Source organism: Globicephala melas, chromosome 17 (genome assembly GCF_963455315.2).
Source record: "Globicephala melas chromosome 17, mGloMel1.2, whole genome shotgun sequence".
Classification (NCBI taxonomy): domain Eukaryota; kingdom Metazoa; phylum Chordata; class Mammalia; order Artiodactyla; family Delphinidae; genus Globicephala; species Globicephala melas.
In genome coordinates, this window is record NC_083330.1 from 61,157,283 (window position 1) to 61,178,960 (window position 21,678).

The window sequence follows — 21,678 nt, forward strand, 5'->3', positions numbered from 1 at the left end:
TGAGAACTATTAAAATTTCGGAAAGCAGCCAGAGATATTTTGTGGGTGAGGCGAACACAGCGAGAAGGAAAAAAGGAAACACTAAATTTTAGAGGACTAAAGATCTAGCGCAAACATATTGAACAGCATGGGGAAAAGGTTTTCGAAGAGCCAGGGTCTGGCGACTAGGAAGCCGGGAAATAGGAAACCAGGAGAGGTGTGCCTCTGGTCCGCTGTGTGAAAAAACACCATAAACTCACTGGAGCTCAGTGATTTAGGCTGTAAAATACGTGATTAGACCTCAAGGAGTCTAAATCGAATTCCGGAGTCCTCACTAGGTACTGCTGCCTCAGTGTTTATTGAGAAAAACATGAAATTAGTGGATTATATAGATGCAGAATTTATTGAAAAACCGGACAAATATTTTAAAGCCATCGTATTTGCATTTTATGCATGAGAATAAAAGTTGTCAATTCCAATAAGTTAAATCTTGGTTAATTGTGGATTATGCAGTTAAAAAAAAATTAACTTCGGACCAGATTTAACCTTGGCCTACCCCTTCCAACTGTCTTGGTGACAAGTTCATTAGCTAAGTTAAAATTTGAACTTTGGTCTAAACGAAAACACACTAGGAAAGTAAAGATGTAAAGGAACTTTATCAAGCATTCCAAAACCAGCCAGAGATTACTTGTAGTTTTCAAGTATTACCTGTGTCAGTATCCTTTATTATAGGATTATAAACTACTGTTAGCATTCTTCATTTAGGATTAGTATTGAAATGGGTCTTCTTGAATTATAAACTTTAACACCATTTGCCATGGAAGATGGGGGGGGATATTTAGGGAGATAGATGCAATTGGTTTAAAGAGAGGTCACTGGATTAAGGAAAGAATGGGAGACAAAGAAGCAGAGAGGGAGTACGCAAACTTTCATCCCAGAGTGCTTATCTGAGGTGGGAAGTAGATGGGTCCCTGGGCTGGACACCTGGTGTCTGTCAAGTGAAGTAAAATTGAAGCTTTGTTTTCCCCCCCATACGCCAAGGATAAAGCTAGTGGCAGAAGCTGACCTCTGCTGATGTAAAGAGATGAGGTGACCACTCCTGAGGTCAAGAAAATTTCCCTGACTGCACAGGCACAGGAAGGCTCCTTGGAGTTCAAAAAAGAGAGGGGTGCCACCCATGGTACGTGTGGACACATCCCCACAAGCCTCTGCGGTGGAATCCACCTTAGCAAAAAGTTGGGCACGCATGTTAGGGAGTGTCCTAGGACAGGTTAGATGTGGGAAAAGAAACAATTGGCCAAAGATAAACAAAGACCCAGAAAAACTGTCTTATGTAAGTGATTTAAATCACCTCTTTCCTGCGCTCCTCAGTAGGGAGGACACCCACACCCTATCTCTCTGAGTGTGTATTTCTGCCTTGCTTCTGTCTTAAACAATCTGTTTCTCTGTGTGCTCTCCCACTTGCGCCATGTCTCTAATAATAAACTTTGTACCTGTTTTTACAGTTTTTGCCTTCTAGAAACATTCTTGCTTTCAAACCGGGCAAGAGCCAGGGGAACTTTGCTTCTCGCCTCTAGCCCCTGGTGGACTAGTGGCTAGGATCCCTGGTTTTCATCCAGGTACCCAGGTTCAATTCCTGGGCAGGGAACTAAGATCTCTCTTTAGAACCTCTCACTGCTGTCTCTCTGAAATCATATCTACATCAGCCAGGTGAACAGAAGCAGCTGTCAAGCCAATTTCATCAATATAAACAACTAATTTAGATAAATGATATAGTATCAGGTGACCTCCTGTTTGGGTAGAAAGTCAAAAGTAGAGGGGAACTGACTTGAGAAATGACATTTAAGTGAATAAATAATTCTAGGAAACTATTTAGCTCTCTGAAAACTTTTAAATGTATTAATAATTAGAATGTCAAATCCTAATTAAAGAAATGCAATTTTAAATATAAAAAAAGCAAAACTGTTATTCTATAAATAAACCCACAAAAACTACTAAGAGACACTAAATATAGGAAATAACTTTCTTTTGTGTTTGTTTTCACTGTGTACATAATACAAATATAACCCTGAAAGATATAAAATACCCTATTACATTTAAGGAAAAAAAGAGCAGTAGTTTTTAAATGCTTAAGATGAGGAGAAAAATGCCTCAAAAGGGCTTCCCTGGTGGCGCAGTGGTTGAGAGTCCGCCTGCCGATGCAGGGGACACGGGTTCGTGCCCTGGTCCAGGAGGATCCCACATGCCGCGGAGCGGCTGGGCCCGTGAGCCATGGCCGCTGAGCCTGTGCGTCCAGAGCCTGTGCTCTGCAACGGGAGAGGCCACAACAGTGAGAGGCCCGCGTACTGCCAAAAAAAAAATGCCTCAAAGAATTAGGTTTTTAAAAGTCTGGAACACAAATACATAAAAAATTTTCTTATAACCAGCAACTTTACAAAGCAACTTTAGTTGCAAAGACAAGACTGTTGTTCTTTTTAAGAAATGGGTCTTCTTGAGTTATAAACTTTAACACCGTTTTGAATCGAAGATCGAGAATATTTAGTGAGTAATGCACCAATGGTTTGCTTCTCTCCACACAAATCTCTGTGGGAACAGTAAAGAAATTAATCAACATCATAAATATTCTAGGGAACATAGCACAATTTTCACAGCACTAGCTATTTATATCTCTCTCCCCCAAATCCATCTTTCCAACAAACATAAGGGTGTGTATTTGTGGGAGAGAGAGGGTAGGGAGAGATTACTAAGCCATAACTGAACGAGGTACATCACATGCATGTATGATCTCCAACCTGCACGGTAAGAGTAATGTATTATTTAACCCCACGTTAGATATAAGGAAACTGAGGTTCAGGTGGTAAAGGATGGAGCCAAGTTTTGCAGCCGGCTCTGCAGGTCTCCAAAGTCTGGGTTTTTTCCATTATATCACACAGGCTTCCAAATCAGACATAAAAGCAATGTGATACAGTGGGGTCTAGACTCAGAGAACCTGGATACCCGGTTACCTGTGTGAGCTTATCTAGGTTACCTACCCTACCTGAATTTTAGCTTCCTCTTCTGTACCTCAAAGGAGAGAAGACTTTGACTGGAACATCATGAGGGAAGGGAAGATATGGGAGGACCTGAGCTGGAGAAGGGATCAAGGGAAGATCACACAGGGCCTTGAAGAACATGAGAGGGAGTTGTAATTTAATTGTACATATAATGGGAAGCCAGTGGAGGGTTTTATTTCATAGAAAAGCATAATGTGATCTAAGTTTTAAATAATGGAGGCAATGAGTTGATGATTATGGAAGCTAGGTAGTAAGTACATGGAGTCCGGTTCCTTATATTTTACTGTTACTTTTGAATGTTTAAAATTTTCCAGAAGTTTAAAAGGGGGGGAGAGGAGAAGGGAGCAAAAACTAAAATAGGGAGACCAATCAGAGGCAGGTATGAGATGATCCATCAGGATTTGCTCAAAGTTTGAAACAGGAGGCAAGAGAAAAAAAGACAAGGAAGATTTCTAGACATTTTGCTTGGGTAACTGGATTAATGGTAGTGCTGGTAGCTGAGATGAGGGTGATGGGGTTAGGACAGGGGGAATCAACAGTTGCATTATGAGCATGTTTGAAATTCCTATTAGATATCCAAGCAGAAATTTAGATTAGGTAACTAGATGTAAGAATCTGGAGCTCAGGAAAAAGGTCAAGTATGAAGATAAAATTAGGAAGTCACTGGGCTTACATGAGGGCACCAAAAGAAAAAATACAAAATGAAGAGAAGATAGCCAATAATAGAATGCTAGAGCACTCCGACATTTAAAGAATGGGAAAACAAGGAGACATCAGCAAGAGATGGAAAAGGAGCTGCCTTGTGGGAGAAGGGAGAAGGCTGGTGTGTTTCAAGCAGGAAGTGGTCCACTGCGTCAAATAGTGTTAAGAGGCCAAGTAAACAAGGACAATTGACCACTGAATGTAAAAAAAGATAGATGCCATTAGGTTAAGGATCTGTCATTGGGTTAAGGAAAGCATGGGAGACAAAGAAGCAGAGACTGGGTACACAAACTTTTAAAGGGAGCTTTGTTGTGAAGGAGAGCAGAGGACGTGGGGTACCATAGACTGTTTTTTTTTTTTTTTAAGATGAACAGTACTACAGAATACTGTTCATAGTGATACATGTGTTGCTGGCCATAATCCAGTTGGTGGGAGACATTGATAACACAACACGGGAAGGGACAACTAGAGGATCCTTTTAATAAGGCCAGAGGGGATGGATCTAGTGCAGAAGGAGGGTTGGCCTTAGGAGCAAGGACAGTTCATGCATCACACAGGATGGACGGCAGAGCAGGTGTGTGCCCACACAGGAGGCCGGCAGACTAGGCCATGGGAAAGGAGGTAGTTGTCTTGTCTTGTCTGCTTCTGTTTTCTCAAGAAATATGGTCGTGGGCTTCCCTGGTGGTAGAGTGGTTAAGAATCTGCCTGCCAATGCAGGGGACACAGGTTCGAGCTCTGGTCTAGGAAGATCCCACATGCCGCGGAGCAACTAAGCCATGTGCCACAACTACTGAGCCTGCGTTCTAGAGCGCGAGCCACAACTACTGAGACCATGTGCCACAACTACTAAAGCCCGCGTGCCTATAGCCCGTGCTCTGCAACTGCAACAAGGGAAGACACTGCAATGAGAAGCCCGCGCACTGCAATGAAGAGGAGACCCTGATCGCCTCAACTAGAGAAAGCCCATGCACGGCAATGAAGACCCAATGCAGCCAAAAAAGAAAATACGGTCATAAGCTGAGGATGAAGAGGAAACAGGGTATTGCTGCTATGAAAAGAGAAAAAAAGATGTAAAGTAAGTTCCAATGGTTGAAAAGTTTCATGAGGAAATGGTGCCTTGCCAGGGGCCCTGCTAATTACCACTTAAATTTTTAAGTAAGACTAGCAAGCCACACTGTGTCATTTCTCTCCAGGAAATTTCAGCTGCCCTGGTGCAGGTACAGAGTAAACAGAAAGTTGGGTTTAATCTTTGCAGATTTTTGCCAATGAGGTATGACAAGACACAGAGATAGGGTGCAAGGAGTAGCGCGGGTACAGTAAGAGTTAGAAAGGCTGACCCTGGAAAGCAAGCCGGGGAAAGAGAAGAGAGAGACCCTGAGAGGTGGGAGATGCAGTGAGGAAGTGGTAGTGTTTATTAGTGGCTTTGAGATTGGTTCTACAAGCAGTGGCTTCAGGGCTAACTTGTTCTTCCACAGTCTGGCTTCTACCAGAATGTTAAAGTAAGGGAGTGGGAAAGAAAGAAGGTGGCCATCAGAGAGGGGTGCTTGCCTTAGAGTCATAGGAGGGTATACAGTTGACTGTCCCTCTATAAGCTGCAGTTTGAAAGGAGAAGAGCAACGAAGTGATTCTAGAAGTAGTAAGGAAGAGAGATGACACATACCCCACCTCCCCAGATCAGCAGTTGTGAAGAATGATAGAGAAGACAGCCACCACTGGAGAAAGTTTGGAAGGAAGCAGTGTCTTCCAGGAATACTCAAAAAAAAAAAAAAAATTCTGATAATCTAAAACCCTATGCCACTCATCATAAGAACAGTCAAAATCCACTTGTGGGCTTCCCTGGTGGCGCAGTGGTTGACAGTCTGCCTGCCGATGCAGGGGACACAGGTTCGTGCCCCGGTCTGGGAGGATCCCACATGCTGCGGAGCGGCTGAGCCCGTGAGCCGTGGCCGCTGAGCCTGCGCGTCCAGAGTCTGTGCTCTGCCAGTGGGAGGGGCCACATCGGTGAGAGGCCCGCGTACCGTTAAAAAAAAAAAAAAATCAATTTGTAAGAAATTACTTACTCAATATATGGAGCAATATCTTCTTCTGTCCACTTCTCCCTCAGAGAGAAGAGACTATTAAAACGTTCCTGATTATCCTCAGGCAAATCATCTACTTTCAGCAAAAATATGATTTCTGGTCTTGAGTGTCTATCCACCAAGGCTAAACCCTATAAGAAATGAGAAAAAGGACAGTTCAAGTAATGGTCTGATGTTTAAAAATGACTCATTTACCTTACATTTAGCTTAGCCCAAGGTATTTAAAACATCATCCACATGAAACTTACACAAACTACCCAGAAACTTACACTAGTCTTTTTCATAAAAGAGCTCCTCTAAGCAGTGACTTACTTGTAATCTGGCTTTTACTACCACCAATATCTTGAGATGGCTCTAGCTCTAAAGGTCACTGATGACCTGTCGTTGCCAAATCCAGTGGGCCCTTTTCTTGGATTCATCTCTCTAGACCCGTTTATTTTGTTAGTGTTGATCACTCCTTCCTCTAAGCCTTTAAGCCTGCATCACGATCTCATTATTTTTCTCCTAACTTGATGTTGTAGTTCCCTGGCCCCCTACTCCATCCCGCTACTTGTTTCACCGTCACTGTCCTAGGTAACCTCTCTAAACCCATGACTTCAACCACCACTTACTTACAAATATTACAGTCATCAGCAAGTATCTTCAACTCAAATCCCTCTTCCAAGCACCAGACCTCTATATCCAAACCTATATATGCACTCATTGTGTTTGTCATCCAAACCTGTTCTCATCCTGCTAATCCTAGGAAACCAAGGCATCATCCTAGATCCCATTATTCAAACCCCACATGTAAGTGGTCACTAAATCATATAGATTTTAAGGCGTTAACATTTCTCTATCCTTTCCCCATCACCTATTTCTTTGGCCAATACTCTCTTAGTTAGGAGTAAACTGTTGGAAACCTAAATTTTTCATAATCTAGCCAACTTTCCATCAATCCATCCTCATTACTGTCACAGTGTTCTTTCCAAAAGGCAAAACTCATCAGGTAGCATTTCTAACTGATGCCACTCAATGGCCCCAAAGAGCTTTCTAGATAGAGTTGAAATTCCTTAGCACAGTCCATAGTGTCCTTCACCAACTCACCAGCACCCTTCTCTCAAGTCATGCATCCCTACTGTGTGTCCCAATTTTTATCCCTCCATGCTCTCCTGGAACCTTGTCTCTGCCCTTCCGTCTAGAGTAACACATGATCCTTTCATACTCGGCAGCTAGAACATTCATTCCTTCAGAAAATCATCCCTGATTGACCGGTCAGATGGACAAGCCCCTTCATGTGCTCCCATAACACCTTGTGCATGCTTTTCCCATGGCACAGATCACTCTACATTGTCAGAAGAGATATATACGTGTAACGTGCACCCCCACTGCCGGACCCCAGGCTGAGGACCTAGATGGCACCTTGTGTGACGTTTTCTGCTCAGCATCTAGCAAGGTGTTTAGACATAAAAGGAACTCTGTAAATATTGAGCAAATACTTTCACTTATTTAATAAATTCTCATTGAGCATATACTACATGCCAGGCAGTATGCTATATATTGGCAAGCAACAGTGAAAAAAATTCTATTAAAGTGGAGAGCAGGGAACCACATAGTGAAACATTTTTCTGAAGCTAAGTGAGAGTACCATGAAGGAGAAATCCGGGCTGCCATGGAGAGTAAAACAGGAAGTATTTTTTTTTAGAGTAAAGGAAGGCCTCCTTGATGAAGTGACTCAAAGATGTGTAGGAGGTGGCCAGGTGAAACTGGGGAGAAGTTTATTCTAGAACAAAAAGCTTTGTGTAAAAGTCCTAAGGTAGGAAAGAGCTTGATGATCTTAAAAATCTGAAAGAAGGCTGGTATGCAGCAGACAGGAGAGAAAGTATCAAGAGATGAAGCTTACAGGGGATGGTATGAAGAGCCTTGTAGACCAAGATTTTACATATTTTATTGTAAAATATTATTTTATATTATAATACTCTGGATTTTATATCTTAAATGCAATGGGAAATCATTAAAGTGATTTAAGCAAGAAGTTCATCTAATCTGATGGACATTTTTGAAAGATCGTTTTAGTAGCACCGCAGAGAATGGATTGGAGGTGGGCAGTTAAAAGTACAGAAGGCCCACTTCGGGATGCTATTGTGAGCCAAACATGACAGTTTCAGCTAAGACAATGCTGATGGAAATGGAGAGAAAAGGAACAAAATGAGATACACCAGGTGGGAACCAGGATAAACTGTAAATGGGCCTGAGTGATCTCACTGAGTTGACAAATGTTCTAAAACTAGACTGTGGTGGCTGGTAACTCATTAAATTTACTACAAAATCACCCTTTTCAAAAGGGTGAACTGTGATATGTAAATTACACTTCAATAAAGTGGGATTGGGGGTTTTTTTTTTAAGGATTTTTGTGATGTAGAATGCACTGCTAATGGGGGGCTAGGAAAATAAACAGGCTCCAAATTCAGTTCCAATACAGGCTTCATTTCACCTGCTGAGTTATGGAGGTAATCACCATCGCTACCTTACCTTAAGCTGATCGAGCCTAGTTATCACTCCTTCGGGAACACTCTGTTGCCACACTTCTTGGAACTCAGCGAGATTGAACTTCACTGCATTCTGAAGTAGCATTTCTGCTGTAGCTCTGCAGATTTTATCTGCGCTCAATTCAAAATAAACTTCACCTAAGGAAAACGTATCAAAGAGAGTTTCATATGGTCCTCTGACAATTAATTATACTACTCATTTTTATACACAACTCATCTCCCATCACCCTATGGAGTTCTTATTTTTAACAGGAAGACACTTGAAAAAGGCATACCAATTTTAACACCTAAGAGTTAAAATACCCATTAAAATACTTTCCCAATCTTACCTTCCTCTGTATATCTCTTTCCATAACATTTAAGACAGTGTCCGATCATTTCCCTGAAAAATTTTAAACACTTATTTGGAAAGTTTTTCACATATTTATACGTTATCTTTTAAACACCATTGCTAACTAGAAACTAAGATATAAATTTGAAATAACTAAAGGATTTTGGTTGCCAAGTATAAAACTTTACATTAGAAACTAACTAAAATACACTGGACAGTTACTATATACCAGGTCCCACGCTAAATATCTTTACACAAATTATATGAGCATACCTTTATTATAAAATAGCTTAAATTATTCCTTTATATTTTTTATGGCAGAGAAAAAAAAGATACACATTTATTCACCAGAATGACCAAAATTCCCAAGTCCTTCTTGGTTGTATATTCTTTAGATTTCTATAAGATATCAAAATATAAATAGTCTATGCCCTGGGTTTAGTACTACCCTGAAAATAATTTTCTTCCCCTTAAGGAAATCTGGAAGGACAATGAATAACATACTTACTCTGTCTCTAATGGTCCAAGTTCCTGAAGGCATGTATTCAAGGGAACTTTACTAAAAGACCAAGATTCAGAATCCACAAGCTGAGTTATGTGATTCAGAAGTTTCATCTCATAATCAAATTCAAGAATCCTCCAATAACCTACAAATTCCAAAAGTTATATTTACCAAAGGACATTTTAAACAAATGAATTGGCTGATAGACCGATAAAGCAGCAGTAAACTCTTGCCCACTGCAAAAAAGAGACATGAAAAGCCTTAGCTTTCTTTATAAACAATGCTTCTGTTTATGCTTGTCTCCTGATCATTACAAATTGTGTCTTATGGGAGATCAGATGGTTTTTAAAGAGTACTTTTCATATGACTAACATTTTAATTTTTTTTTCAAGTGCTTTAATACTCAATTATCTCACAATAATCTTGTCGTTCTAAATGGAAATGTGGAAACCTGTAGCTGGTACAGTCATTTCACTAGAACGTCATACAAATGAGGTGAAGGTCATAGGTTGGATATCCCACACAGTGATCTCTGCTATGGGGCACTGCCATGGTTACAACCCTCATCTCAGCGATCTTGGAGAGGTGTTCTCATGCTCATAAAGAAGTCCAGCTCATTTAAGAGATAACAGACTCAGAAGTACAATGTGGACCAGCGGCAAAATAAAAGCTGAGCCTCAAGACACATTTCCCTATTCCTGTGAAAGACTATGAAATGCCATCTTATAACCAAAGGCACTACCACCACCCCTGGAGAAACAAATCACATACACACCCACCAATTCAAGTACACTCACACCAAGGGAGAATGTTCCTATTCTTACTCTGAAAAAATAAAGGCAATGTTAAAAAATGGAATGCGTGATGTAAAACTGAAAAAGAAAACTAGGAAAAAATAATCTTTGCATCCCCACACACACATACCCCCCAAAATGTTATCCATTCCCATGCAATAAGTGAATAATACAGAGGGCTGCATTAAGCCCATTGGTTCTTCTTTTTTTTTTTTTTAACCTTAACATTCATGGTACCCCCTATACCATAGTAATTAGCAGCAGGCATCCACAATTAGAAACTTTATGCCTGATGATTAGGACCAAATGTGTCTCAAGGAACCACAACAAAGAGCTAAGTGTTTCCAGTTAGTTATAAAGTCATCTGCAGCTGCTTCACTCAGCAGAATTCACCACATTTGAGAGTTACAGTCTCACAAAAGCTAATCTTGCTTAAAAGATTTAGGAGTGCATCCACCAAACCATGCCAATTTCCTCCTTTCCAACACATGGGTGCAGAATTAAGCTGCTTCTCTGGGCAAGCTTAAGAGGGCTGAAAAAGGGCTTCCCTGGTGGCACAGTGGTTGAGAGTCTGCCTGCCGATGCAGGGGACACAGGTTCGTGCCCTGGTCCGGGAAGATCCCACGTGCCGCGGAGCGGCTGGGCCCGTGAGCCATGGCCGCTGGGCCTGTGCATCCGGAGCCTGTGCTCCGCAACCGGAGAGGCCACAACAGTGAGAGGCCCGCGTACCACAAAAAAAAAAAAAAAAAAGAGGGCTGATAAATGCACACAAACATCTACTCAAGTATTACTGCAGGTCCAGATGCCAGAAAAAAAATAGCTCCCACTCTACCACTCCAGACCAGGAGATCATCAAAATACAAGATAGTACTGGGCTTCTCCATCAACCCGAGACCAACACTTACCACTACAACTTTTATACAGGTTTCTTACATAAACTGCTTAACACATTTAAAAGTATGTTGAGTTATCACAAGAAGAAACACATCTTCCAAGCAATTTGGAAATACAGTGAGTTAATTCTGAACCAGGAGTTCAAGTACCTGGGTTTTATGCCTTATCCTGTCACTAACTCAATATGGAACCCTGGACAGGTCCGTTTCCCTTCCTAGGCCTTAGTTTCCTCACCTATAGAAAACAATGAAGGGATTAGACTACCTGCTATCTAAGACCTTTCCTGATCTAATATGGTTCTTCTATTACCACTCAGTCCAAAGAAAAAGGCCTGTAAGGAGTAGAAAAAGTCACTGGTCAGAGACTGTAAAGGTGATCACACGTAGTCTCTACCCCACACCCCAAAATACAAATATCATCTCTGAGCCCAAAAGAAGGTTAAATAAATAGCATGGAACAGCAATAAACAGGTGAAGATGTCCAAAAATGTCTCTCATATGATGCCCAATTCCATCATTATTAACAATAGTAAGTCATGTTACCTCCAATCTCACAGGCATTTAGAACTTGTAACTGGGCCATTATTTCTTCCTCACTTGCCTGAATTAGATTAAGCAAATCTTCAGTTGTATACTGAAACAAGAAAACAGGAAAAAAAAAAAAAAGCAAGCACATTTTAAGTTTAGACTTATTGAATAAATACATAGAAGAGATTAAGGCAAGGTACCCTAGTTTAGTTTCTTTTGTTAATCTGTAATGATTACTACAACAGAGGATAACTCTTTGTGATGTTGGATGTGGCAATGGTTTTAGATATGATGCCAAAAACACAAGCAACAAAAGACAGATAATGTGGACTTCATCAAAATGAAAACTTGTGCATTTCAAAACATCATCAACACAAAAGGACAAATACTGTATGATTCCACTTACATGGGAGATTTGGCATAGACAAATTCACAGAGACATAAAGTGGAATAGTGGTTGCCGGAGGGTGAGAGGCAGGGGAAACTGGGGAGTTAGTGTTTAATAGGTACAGAGTTTCAGGTTGGGAAGATGAAAATTTTCTGTAGATGGATACTGGTGATGGTTGCAGAGCAATGTGAGTGTATGTAATGCCACAGAGCTGTACAGGTCAAAATGGTTAAAGTGGTAAATTTTATTTTCTGTTTATTTACCTCAATTTTAAAAAATCAAGAAAAGATGACTCATAAAATAGGAGAAAATATTTGCATATCATGTATCTGTCAAGGAGCTTGTATTTAGATTATATAAAGAACTCTCCTACAATTTAGTAATAAATAGATAAATAACCCAATTAAAAATTGGGCAAAGGGGTTTCTGTATAGGCATTCTCCAAAGATACAGAAATAGTCAACAAGCACATGAAAAGATGCTCGACATCATTAGTCATCAGGGAAATGCACATCAAAACCACAGTGATACCACTTCAAACCCATTAGGATGGATACAGAAAAGACAGATAGAAACAACTGTTGTCTAGGATGTGGAGAAACTGGAACCCTCACACAATGGAAATGTCAAATAGTGCAGCCACTTTGGAAAACAGTCCGGGAGTTCCCCAAAAGGTTATACAGGGTAAGCACAGGGCCCATCAGTTTCACTCTTTGTGTGTGTGTGTGTGTGTGTGTGTGTGTGTGTGTACACATATATATATATATCTCCAAGAAAAATGAAAACATAGGTTCCCTAGAAACTTGTACATGAACGTTCACAACAGTGTTATCCATAATTATCAAATAATCAATAATATTCAAAAAGTAGAAACTACCCAAATGTCCATCAACTGATGAATGGATGAATAAACTATGGTATATCCACAAGATGGGGTACTATTCAGCAATAAAAAGGAATGAACTACTGATGCATGCTACAACATGAACGAACCTTGAAAACAGCATGCTAAGTCAAAGAAGCCTGTTGGAAAAGGCCACTTATTGATTCTATTCATATGAAAGGTCCAGAAGAGGCAAATCAATAGAGGCAGAAAGTAGATTAGTGGCTGCCTAGGGTTGAGGTGGGAGAGAGAAGGAGGGAAAGGTAGGATTAGAAATTAACAGCTAAGGGGTACAGGGTTTCTTTTGGGGGTGGTGAAAATATTCTAAGCTTCATTGTTGTGATGATCGCACAACTCTGTTAATGTACTAAAAACCGTTGAATTATATAGTTTAAAATGAGTAGATTGCTTGGTATATGAATTATATCTCAATAAAGCTGTTACAAAGAAAAAAATTCAATCAGTCAGTCAAACTTCTAATACAAATATGGTCTTCAGAATACCAGGAGAATTCTATAACTTTGAATTACATTTAAAACTTAAATTTTTTTTTACCTGGTTTATAAATATTTTTCCATACTTCCAGGAATTAGTCCATTCTGACTTTCCATTTTCATAATGTCTTTTCTCAAGAGTCCCTAATTATAACTTTTAATTAAATAAATTATCTTAACCTCTAAACAACTACTATTTCTTAGTTAGGAACATGAGAAGCTTTCAGCTACATAAATGTCACCATGATATCTAGGACTTGCTTTAAAATACTCCAGAAAAAGACAAAAAAACAAAAAAGGTGGAAGGCAGCAGGTGGACAGAATAAATGAGATTGACAAAATATTGACAGATGTTCAAGAGAGTGATGAATATATGGAGATCTTTCCGTTTTGGGGTATGTTTGAAATTTTCATAATATGAACTTTAAAAAAAAGTCAGCATTAAGTGACTCTATAGCTCTATTTTTTAAATTCCAAATTAAAAAATGAAAATACTAGTCTTACTTTTGAGTGATTTGAATCCTTTTCTTTTTGACTGTCAGGTCCTTCATAGGTATTTTCCATCAAAAGTTTCTTTAGCTTCTTTAATTTAGGTCTACATCTTCTTAATTCCCAGTAATTATTAGAAAAACCAAAGATCTAGAAATTACAAATACATCATAATCATTTAGGGGCCATTCTAAAAGAAATCTTCATATAAAATTTCAACCAACCCATCTGCCCTCCACAAGAAGCAAGAAAAGGGAGCCAAAGTATTCTTTCTGTTGAGAAGGCCCCCGTCCAGCCATCTCAAGCAGATGGATGGGTATCTTCAGGTAACATCTTTTCAATCCCCAGTTAAGAAGAGACTGCCAACATAGTGAGAATGGATAATTAAGCTCCGTATCTCAAGTATACGCTGGAAACTAGAGTATGCCCAGAAAAGAATGACCAGGATGCTGAGAATTCTGCAAGCCAGGTAGAAACACAGAAGAAGAATATCTTTAGGCTGACAAACAGAAAATAAAGAAAAAGCATTACCACTGTCTTCAAACAATTAATATATGATAAAGGGAAGGGGGGGAACCATTGTTCTGTGTTGCTCATTATGTTAAGGAAGAAAGACTCCTATTCAATATAAGAACTTCCCACTAGTTAGAATTGCAACTAATTCCTTATGGACTTGGGAAACAGTGAGAGGCTTATCACTTAAAGAAATCCAGGTGACAGTGGCTAAATGATGGATAAATATTTCTTATCTCTCTCTGTATCTCCAGGATTTGCCCAATGTCTAGCACTTAGTAGGTGCCCAATAACTGTTTCACATGAAAGAAGGGAAAAAGGCAGAAATGGACTGTCTCCTTCCAGCTCTAACATGGAAGGTCAGGGAATGCATCTACTCTAAAACTAGTAGAAGCCTTGATTGACAAGACAAGGCCCAGAGCCTAATGGAGATGCTGCTGAATCTGAGAAAAGTTTAAGGACCAAAACACAAAGGTTGATTTCATCCACAGTTCACAAATGGGCAGCCTGCTGGCTGTATCCAACGCACAGATGTTGGTGTGTACTTTTGTGTTGGGGAAAAAGGGAGGTTTAGTATAGAGTTTTCATTAGTTGCCAACATTGAAAAATAAGATGTTGCCCCCCAAAATCTAAATTTTAAGCTTCACTTGGACAAAGGAAATCAGAAGATCTGGCAATGCTGGGCCTGCTTTCCCACAAGGCCAAGAAGTGCCCATGCACTTACTTGGGGCTTGTGTGCTGCAATCTGCCATAGAGCCCCCATTCCCTATTACTCCTGAGACTGGGTATCCACTCCCATTTATCAACACCAGTCTGCTTTGCTCACGTGCATTCCTTACCCAGCCTTTTTAGGCATCTAAAGTGTAACCACAGATTTAAAAACTCTGGTTAGTAGAGCTTTGTTAAGTTTTACTCAGTCTCAGAACACAGAATTCCCATAAGAGCTCAAAGATACTCACAGGTGTTGTTATACCCTCCCCCAAACACCTACAAAACAGCTACATGATAAGAAAAATAACACCTTTTCCAAAAGGTTGAACTGTCAATATTTCTAGTTAATTACAATGAAAGACACAACCCTACAAAAACCAAAATACAATATTTACTGGCAGCTCTTCTGTTCTAGCAACATATATGAATCACTGAAATGTCCCAGTATTTTCCCTTATTTCTATTCCAATTCTGTTTTTAGGAAGTAGCTGGCCTAAAGTTTAATAGATTTAAGGGCTGTGCTTTGATTGTGTATATGTAACAATCTAGCCAGGATGGAGACTTTGGTTTGGTATCTGCCAACAGCAGTCTCCAAAATAATTAAAAATTTGTTATACATGGCTGTGAATAGTAATGAACTAAACTAATTTCAAAGGTGAAAAACACACTTCCCTCAGAAACAAATTTCTTCATTTCTCTACCTCATCTAATGCACTAGTTATGGTTTGAGGGAGTCCTTTCAAAACCTATCCATGGTAAAACTTTTTTTTTTTTTTGCGGTACGCAGGCCTCTCACTGTTGTGGCGTCTCCCGTTGCGGAGCACAGGCTCTGGACGCGCAGGCTCAGCTGCCATGGCTCCCGGGCCCAGCCGCTCCGCGGCAATGTGGGATCCTCCCGGACCGGGGCACGAACCCGTGTCCCCTGCATCGGCAGGCGGACTCTCAACCACTGCGCCACCAGGGAAGCCCCACGGTAAAACTTTTAAAATGAGTCACCTAATAGCAGATTTTCTATATTACAGAAAATGGTCAGCTTATCTGGGACTTAAAAATCAGATTGGGATAAGAAAGACAACTTTACGTGACTCTGAACAAACAAAAATAATGCTGAGAAATTTCAAATTTCATTAGGGAACTTTTCAGATTCTCTATGATTGTACATTTCACACCTCAAGTTTGTTTGTTTGCTTTTTTTGGCCACCCTGTGCGGCATGCAGGATCTTAGTTCCCCCGACCAGGGATCCAACCCTTGCCCCCTGTATTGGGAGCACGGAATTTTAACCACTGGTCGGCTAGGGAAGTCCCACACCTCGAGTTTTTAATTAAACGCAAGATTGGCACATGTGTTGTCATTCTCACATAAATCAGGAGACCGTACCTCAGTGTGAATAATGTTACAGTGTGTCCCTTCCATCTTCATCTGGTCTGGAGTTTTACAACCAGGAATAAAAAGCAACATATTGGAAGTGTCTGCTATTTTCAAGTCATATGTTTTGTCTTTACTGCACAGAACGGCCTTCTCATCCTTATCACCACGAATCACAAGACTGCAGGAAAGTGGGAAAAGAAAATACTTGGTTTACTGAGACACCAATGGACATCTTCATTATAAACAGTTCCAAAATTGCCTAGGCTTCTAGAATTTAAAGCTAAGTCTTAAGGCTGTGTCTGGCCCCTGCTCTCACAGCCCTCCCATGAGCTCCACAGAGCAAGGCCTGGGCCAACTGAGACCCAGAGGGGCAGCCGGTGCCCTCACTAAGGAAAAATAATTCCACATGGGCAAAAAAGATCCAAGGAGGCCAAGAGGCCAAATGTTACTACGTGGCATCTTTGTGCAAACTGCTGGGAAAAGCTTCCAAAAGCTTCAGTCAAGATTTCACAACTTTCTAAAATTACTGAAGCAATACTTCTCAAACTTATGTGTAGGCACGTTAGGGAACCCTGTTAAAAAGCAGATCAGGATGCAGTATGCCTGGGATGGGACCTAGGACTCTGCACTACTAATAAGCTCCCAGATGATGACCATGCTGCTGGTCCTGGTACCCACCCAAGAGTTGTCCTTGTTTTGGCCTGCGTATCCCCTAACAATCAAAGGAGCACAACCTGGCCTAATCGTCACCTATGCTGCAAAGAAATCGGGACCCTGAGAAAAGAAAGCTGCAATGTTGAATGAAAAATACGAAAATGGTATGTTTACAAACTAGACTAAATGATGTCTCTGACAAAGGGTCACAGGTGGAAAAAAGCAAGAAGAAGGAAGAGGGGAAGGACAAAAGTGAGGAGGTGGAAGAAGAAAAATGATAAAGATAATGGAGATGACAAAAAAGGAGCTGATTCTAGTAGTTTTCCTTGTCTATAAAGTATTTAAACCTCCTGTACACAATTTATTTCTTTTAAATAAATAATAAAAAACCTGAAATAGAAGACTGAAAATATTTTTTTAAAACCAATCCTTTGGGGCTTCCCTGGTGGCGCAATGGTTGAGAGTCCGCCTGCCAATGCAAGGGGACACGGGTTCGTGCCCCGGTCCGGGAAGATCCCACATGCCGCGGAGCGGCTGGGCCCGTGAGCCATGGCCGCTGGGCCTGCGCGTCCGGAGCCTGTGCTCCGCAACGGGAGAGGCCGCACCAGTGAGAGGCCCACGTACCGCAAAAAAACAAAAAACAAAAAAAACTAATCCTTAAGTGAAAATAAAAGGTTTTTTAAAGCTTCTTGGTGCTAACAACATTTAATAGTCCCAAGTACCTACTCTTAACATTTATTTCCACGTGGCACTATCCCTGCTTTCAAATATTTCGTTTAAAACAACTACCCCTTCCCTCTACAAAAAAAAAAAAATTAAAACACACATTTTCATTCTGGTTTTTGTCAGCTAGATTAACTATAACTGTACAAAGAAGGTCCTCGCACCTGAAGTCTTTTCTCAAATTCCTGCCAACTCAGCTGGGATGAAAACCCATGAGTGACGTTCTCCTTCAGTTCCCTTAAAGATACGTTATTGCTAGCATCTGAAGACTGGCCAGTTAACTATAACACGGCTAGATGAGTAAAGTAGGCAAAGTGAAAGCCTGAAGGATTCAATTAAAAAAACATAAAAGAGAACAAACGATACCTAATAAAATACAGGTGTGGGAGGAACAACAGAGCAGAACAGAATTAAACCAGAGCCCCTAACTCCTCATTTCCCTCATTTCCAGGGACTGCACAAAGTTGAGAGAACGGACTTCTGTTTTTGCTTTGTTTTGTTTTGTTTTTGCGGTACGCGGGCCTCTCACTGCCGTGGCCTCCCCCGTTTCAGAGCACAGGCTCCGGACGCGCAGACCCAGCGGCCATGGCTCACGGGCCCAGCCGCTCCGCGGCATGTGGGATCCTCCCGGACCGGGGCACGAACCCGTGTCCCCTGCATCAGCAAGCAGACCCTCAACCACTGCGCCACCAGGGAAGCCCTCCTCTGTTTTTCAACCCATGTTCTTGCAGCAAATGCGTAGCTGACCTAGAATTAGAAAACAGCTTCCGATCCCCACTGAGTGACCCCAAGCAAGTTTGTTTTTTGAGAGCCTTCCACAATTACCAAGTCTGTAAAAACAGCTTTGCACTTATTCCCCCGCAGTCCTATCTACTGAGTAAAATACATATAAGTAGCAGGCAAGAGGGACTCCATAAATACTGGATATTACCAATGGACTTTAAGATAGAATGGCAAAGCGTTCTGTGTAGTGCCTGGCCTCACTGTTAACATCTCCAAAACTTCCCCGAGACTCTATTTCCGGACTTGTTTTCGCTGACAGAGGCCTCCAAGACCAGCCGGACTAGTCCAGCTAACTGGACGGATTAACAGTGGCGCGGACTCCTCGGGAAAAGGCAGCCAGCTGGGGATCAGGTCACCGGCCTGCTGCGAGGGACCTGGTCAAATCAATGCACCTCTCTGGCCCAGTTTCCCCATCCTGTGTTTCCCCGCAGGAAAATCAGAAGGTGGATAGCACGAGGCTGGAGGCGGCAGGTCCCAGGCCCGGCTCACCTGTGTCCTGCCTCAAGCTGCTGGCACAGCGCGGGCTCCAACTCGAGCAGGCAGAAGTCGCCGGCGGCTGCGCTGGCCCCGGGGCCGAAGCCCAGGCAGTGCACGGTGGGCAGCAGCTCGGCCGCGTTCAGCTTGGCGATCTGCAGGGTCGCGTCCACCTCTTCGCGGGTCCTCCTCATCGCTGCGCGGGGTCAGGGGGGTCCCGCGGTGCGCGAGGGGCCGCAGCTTTAAGACAGGAGAACAAAGCTCCCCGGGAGGCCGCGACCCGGCGAAACAAAAAATAGAACAGTGCCTGTTTTAAAAGCGCGCCTAGGCGGCTGGGGGCGGGGCGGAGCGTGCCGCGGGGGCGTCCCCGAGAGAGTCCGACAGCTTCCCGGACTCGTGCTCCGCCGAGGACTGCCGGGTCACCCCAGGCCGAGCAGCGGCTGCTGGAAGGAAACCCGGCCTCCGCGGAGAGCTCTCGGTGGAAGCTGGCGGGAGCTGAGCTGCGACCCCGCGGGGCGCCACGTGGAACCTTCCTCCACCGCTTCCGCTGCCCTCCTCCCCGCCCTGTTTCCTGCCAATACCCCCATTTCCTCGCCATCAAAATAGTCGCGTCTTCCGCCAGTGGCAGGTCTTGCAAAAAGCACTTTGCATGCATAATTTCATGAATCCTTCACCACAGCCCTGTGAAGTGGACCCTTTTAAATACCGTTCTGCAAACGAGGAAGAAAACTCCTTACCCCAGGTGGCACAGCCAGGAGGTAGTAAAGTCTGATTCCAGTCTCGTCTATTACGGCTCGAAAAATACCGCACCGAGTTTGTGCAAACACCTTGGACCGGGAGTGAGGTCCTGGTAGAATTGCACAGGACATCTCACTTCTTTGGGTCTGGGGACCACTCCTTATATCTGGGAATCTATGGCTCGGACTAGATCCATCCATTCGTTGAGTACCTAGTCTGGGCTGGGTGGCAGGTGAGGGGCTGAGACCCCGTGTCAAGAAGAAAGCACCTTCCTGAGGTAGGCAAGGCCCTGCAGAGTCCTGGGGAGACAAACTCACCACTACAGGATGTGTAAAGTGCTCCCTCGGCTTTCTGTAAGGTGTCTTCTAATACATCAAGATAAGATCTTCTACCAAACCTAGATCTTAGGCTGTGCTGAATGTAGCATTTTTCCCGAGCAGATCTACACAGGGTCACACACACGGTATGCAAATTTCGATCTAATATAAATATTTGACTGCTTCTCTTTTTTTTTCTATTTATTGAACATTTTTGGTTTTGTTGCTTCTTATTTTTTCACTGTCCCTCATTAAACTGATTTTGTTTGTTTGATTTTTTTTCCCTCCGGCGATTTGGAAGGTCTATATCCCGCCTCATCTACTACTGCTTCCCTCTTCCTCTTCAAGGCTTCCTCCTAACATCAGGCACACAGGCTTACAATAAGATCTTTCGGTGCCTCCCACCATTTGGGCCTCTGTCTGGCATGTTCTTCTCTTGCTGAGCACGAGTCTTTTATTTATTTTACTTTTTTTCCATGTGGCTTGTGGGATGTTAGTTCCCTGACCAAGGACTGAACCCGGGCCCTCACAGTGAAAGCACAGAATCCTTGCTGAGCACTGTCTGACAGAACTTCCTGAGATGTTGGAAATATTCTATATCTGCACAGTCCAATTTGGTAGCTACTAACCACAGGTGGCTTTTGACTGCTTGGAATGTGGATAATGTGAATGAGGAACTGCATTTTACTTTATTTTTAATACGTATTTATGTATTTATTTGGCTGCCCTGGGTCTTAGTTGTGACATGCAGGATCTTCGTGGCGGCATGCAGGATCTTTAGTTGCGGCATGCAGGCCCTTAGTTGCAGCATGCATGTGGGATCTAGTTCCCCGACCAGGGATCGAACCCAGGCCCCCTACATTGGGAGCTCAGAGCGTTACCCACTGGACCACCAGGGAAGTCCCTGAATTTTAAATTCTACTTAATTTAGTTAATTTAAATTTAAATAATCACAGGTGGCTAGTGGCTACTACACTGGATCTTTCAACTCTGGGTCAATAGTCACTTCTCAGAAATCTTTCTCTGACCTACCTGATCAGGTCAAGCCTGTCAAATATATATCTCATGCCAAAGGTACCTCTCATGCCTAGATTTTAAGTAAGTTGTAAATTTACATTTGTGTAATTACTTAATGTGGGGTTTTTTTGTTTGTTTGTTTGGTTGGGTTTTTTTTCTCTAAGACTGTAAGCTATAAACTTCACTAGGATATGTTTTCAGTCATCATTAAGCAGAGTGCCCAGCACATAATGGATCTTCATATATATTTGCTGAACAGTTGAATGAGTGAATAAATGAATGAGTTGTGACAATGTTTACCTCTAAGGAGGGGAGTGCAGGGGGACATCAAAAAGGATTTCTGGTTTTTCTTTACTGTATAAATTTTAACACTGAGAGCATGTACATGCATTAAACATGTGTAATAAAATATATTTAAAATATTTTTCCTCAGTATTACAAAACCTGACATATGGAGACTTTCCTGGCAGTCCAGTGGTTAAGACTCTGCACTTCCACTGCAGGGGGCACGGGTTCAATCCCTGGTCAGGGAACTGAGACACTGAATGCCTCATGGTGTGGCAAACAAACAAAAAAAACCCTGATATACAGATAAATAACTTCAATGGACAGGTAATAAATCATACATGAGTGAGGAAGGGAGGGAAAAGGGAGAAAAAGAGTTCCTGGCACAGATTGAAGGGAGACAAGTGTAGGAGGAGACTAGTAAGATCTTAAATGGTTGATGAGGGTGGCTG

The 21,678-nt window shown here is 42.1% G+C and overlaps 1 protein-coding gene across 1 annotated transcript; it reads right to left on the bottom strand.

Annotated features, from left to right (window-relative positions):
* Positions 1-769: 769 nt before the first annotated feature.
* Positions 770-19,341, bottom strand: DSCC1 (DNA replication and sister chromatid cohesion 1). Its single transcript, XM_030875682.3, has 9 exons — positions 18,885-19,341; positions 16,245-16,413; positions 13,658-13,792; positions 11,404-11,494; positions 9,180-9,318; positions 8,670-8,722; positions 8,324-8,478; positions 5,795-5,943; positions 770-2,562 (listed from the first exon to the last, which is right to left on the bottom strand). Exons 1-9 carry the CDS (start codon positions 19,061-19,063, stop codon positions 2,454-2,456), a joined length of 1,179 nt encoding a protein of 392 aa, XP_030731542.1. The 5' UTR covers positions 19,064-19,341; the 3' UTR covers positions 770-2,453.
* Positions 19,342-21,678: the final 2,337 nt, after the last annotated feature.

What these genes read in the sequence shown, in the direction of transcription:
- DSCC1 (XM_030875682.3), bottom strand. Translation starts at nt 19,063, where the DNA reads ATGAGGAGGACCCGCGAAGAGGTGGACGCGACCCTGCAGATCGCCAAG. An exon ending in AAAGAGATATACAGAGGAAG is followed by an intron (nt 8,479 to 8,669) that starts GTAAGATTGGGA and finishes CGTTTTCCTTAG; the next exon opens with GTGAAGTTTATTTTGAATTG. An exon ending in CTAGGCTCGATCAGCTTAAG is followed by an intron (nt 5,944 to 8,323) that starts GTAAGGTAGCGA and finishes CATTTCTTATAG; the next exon opens with GGTTTAGCCTTGGTGGATAG.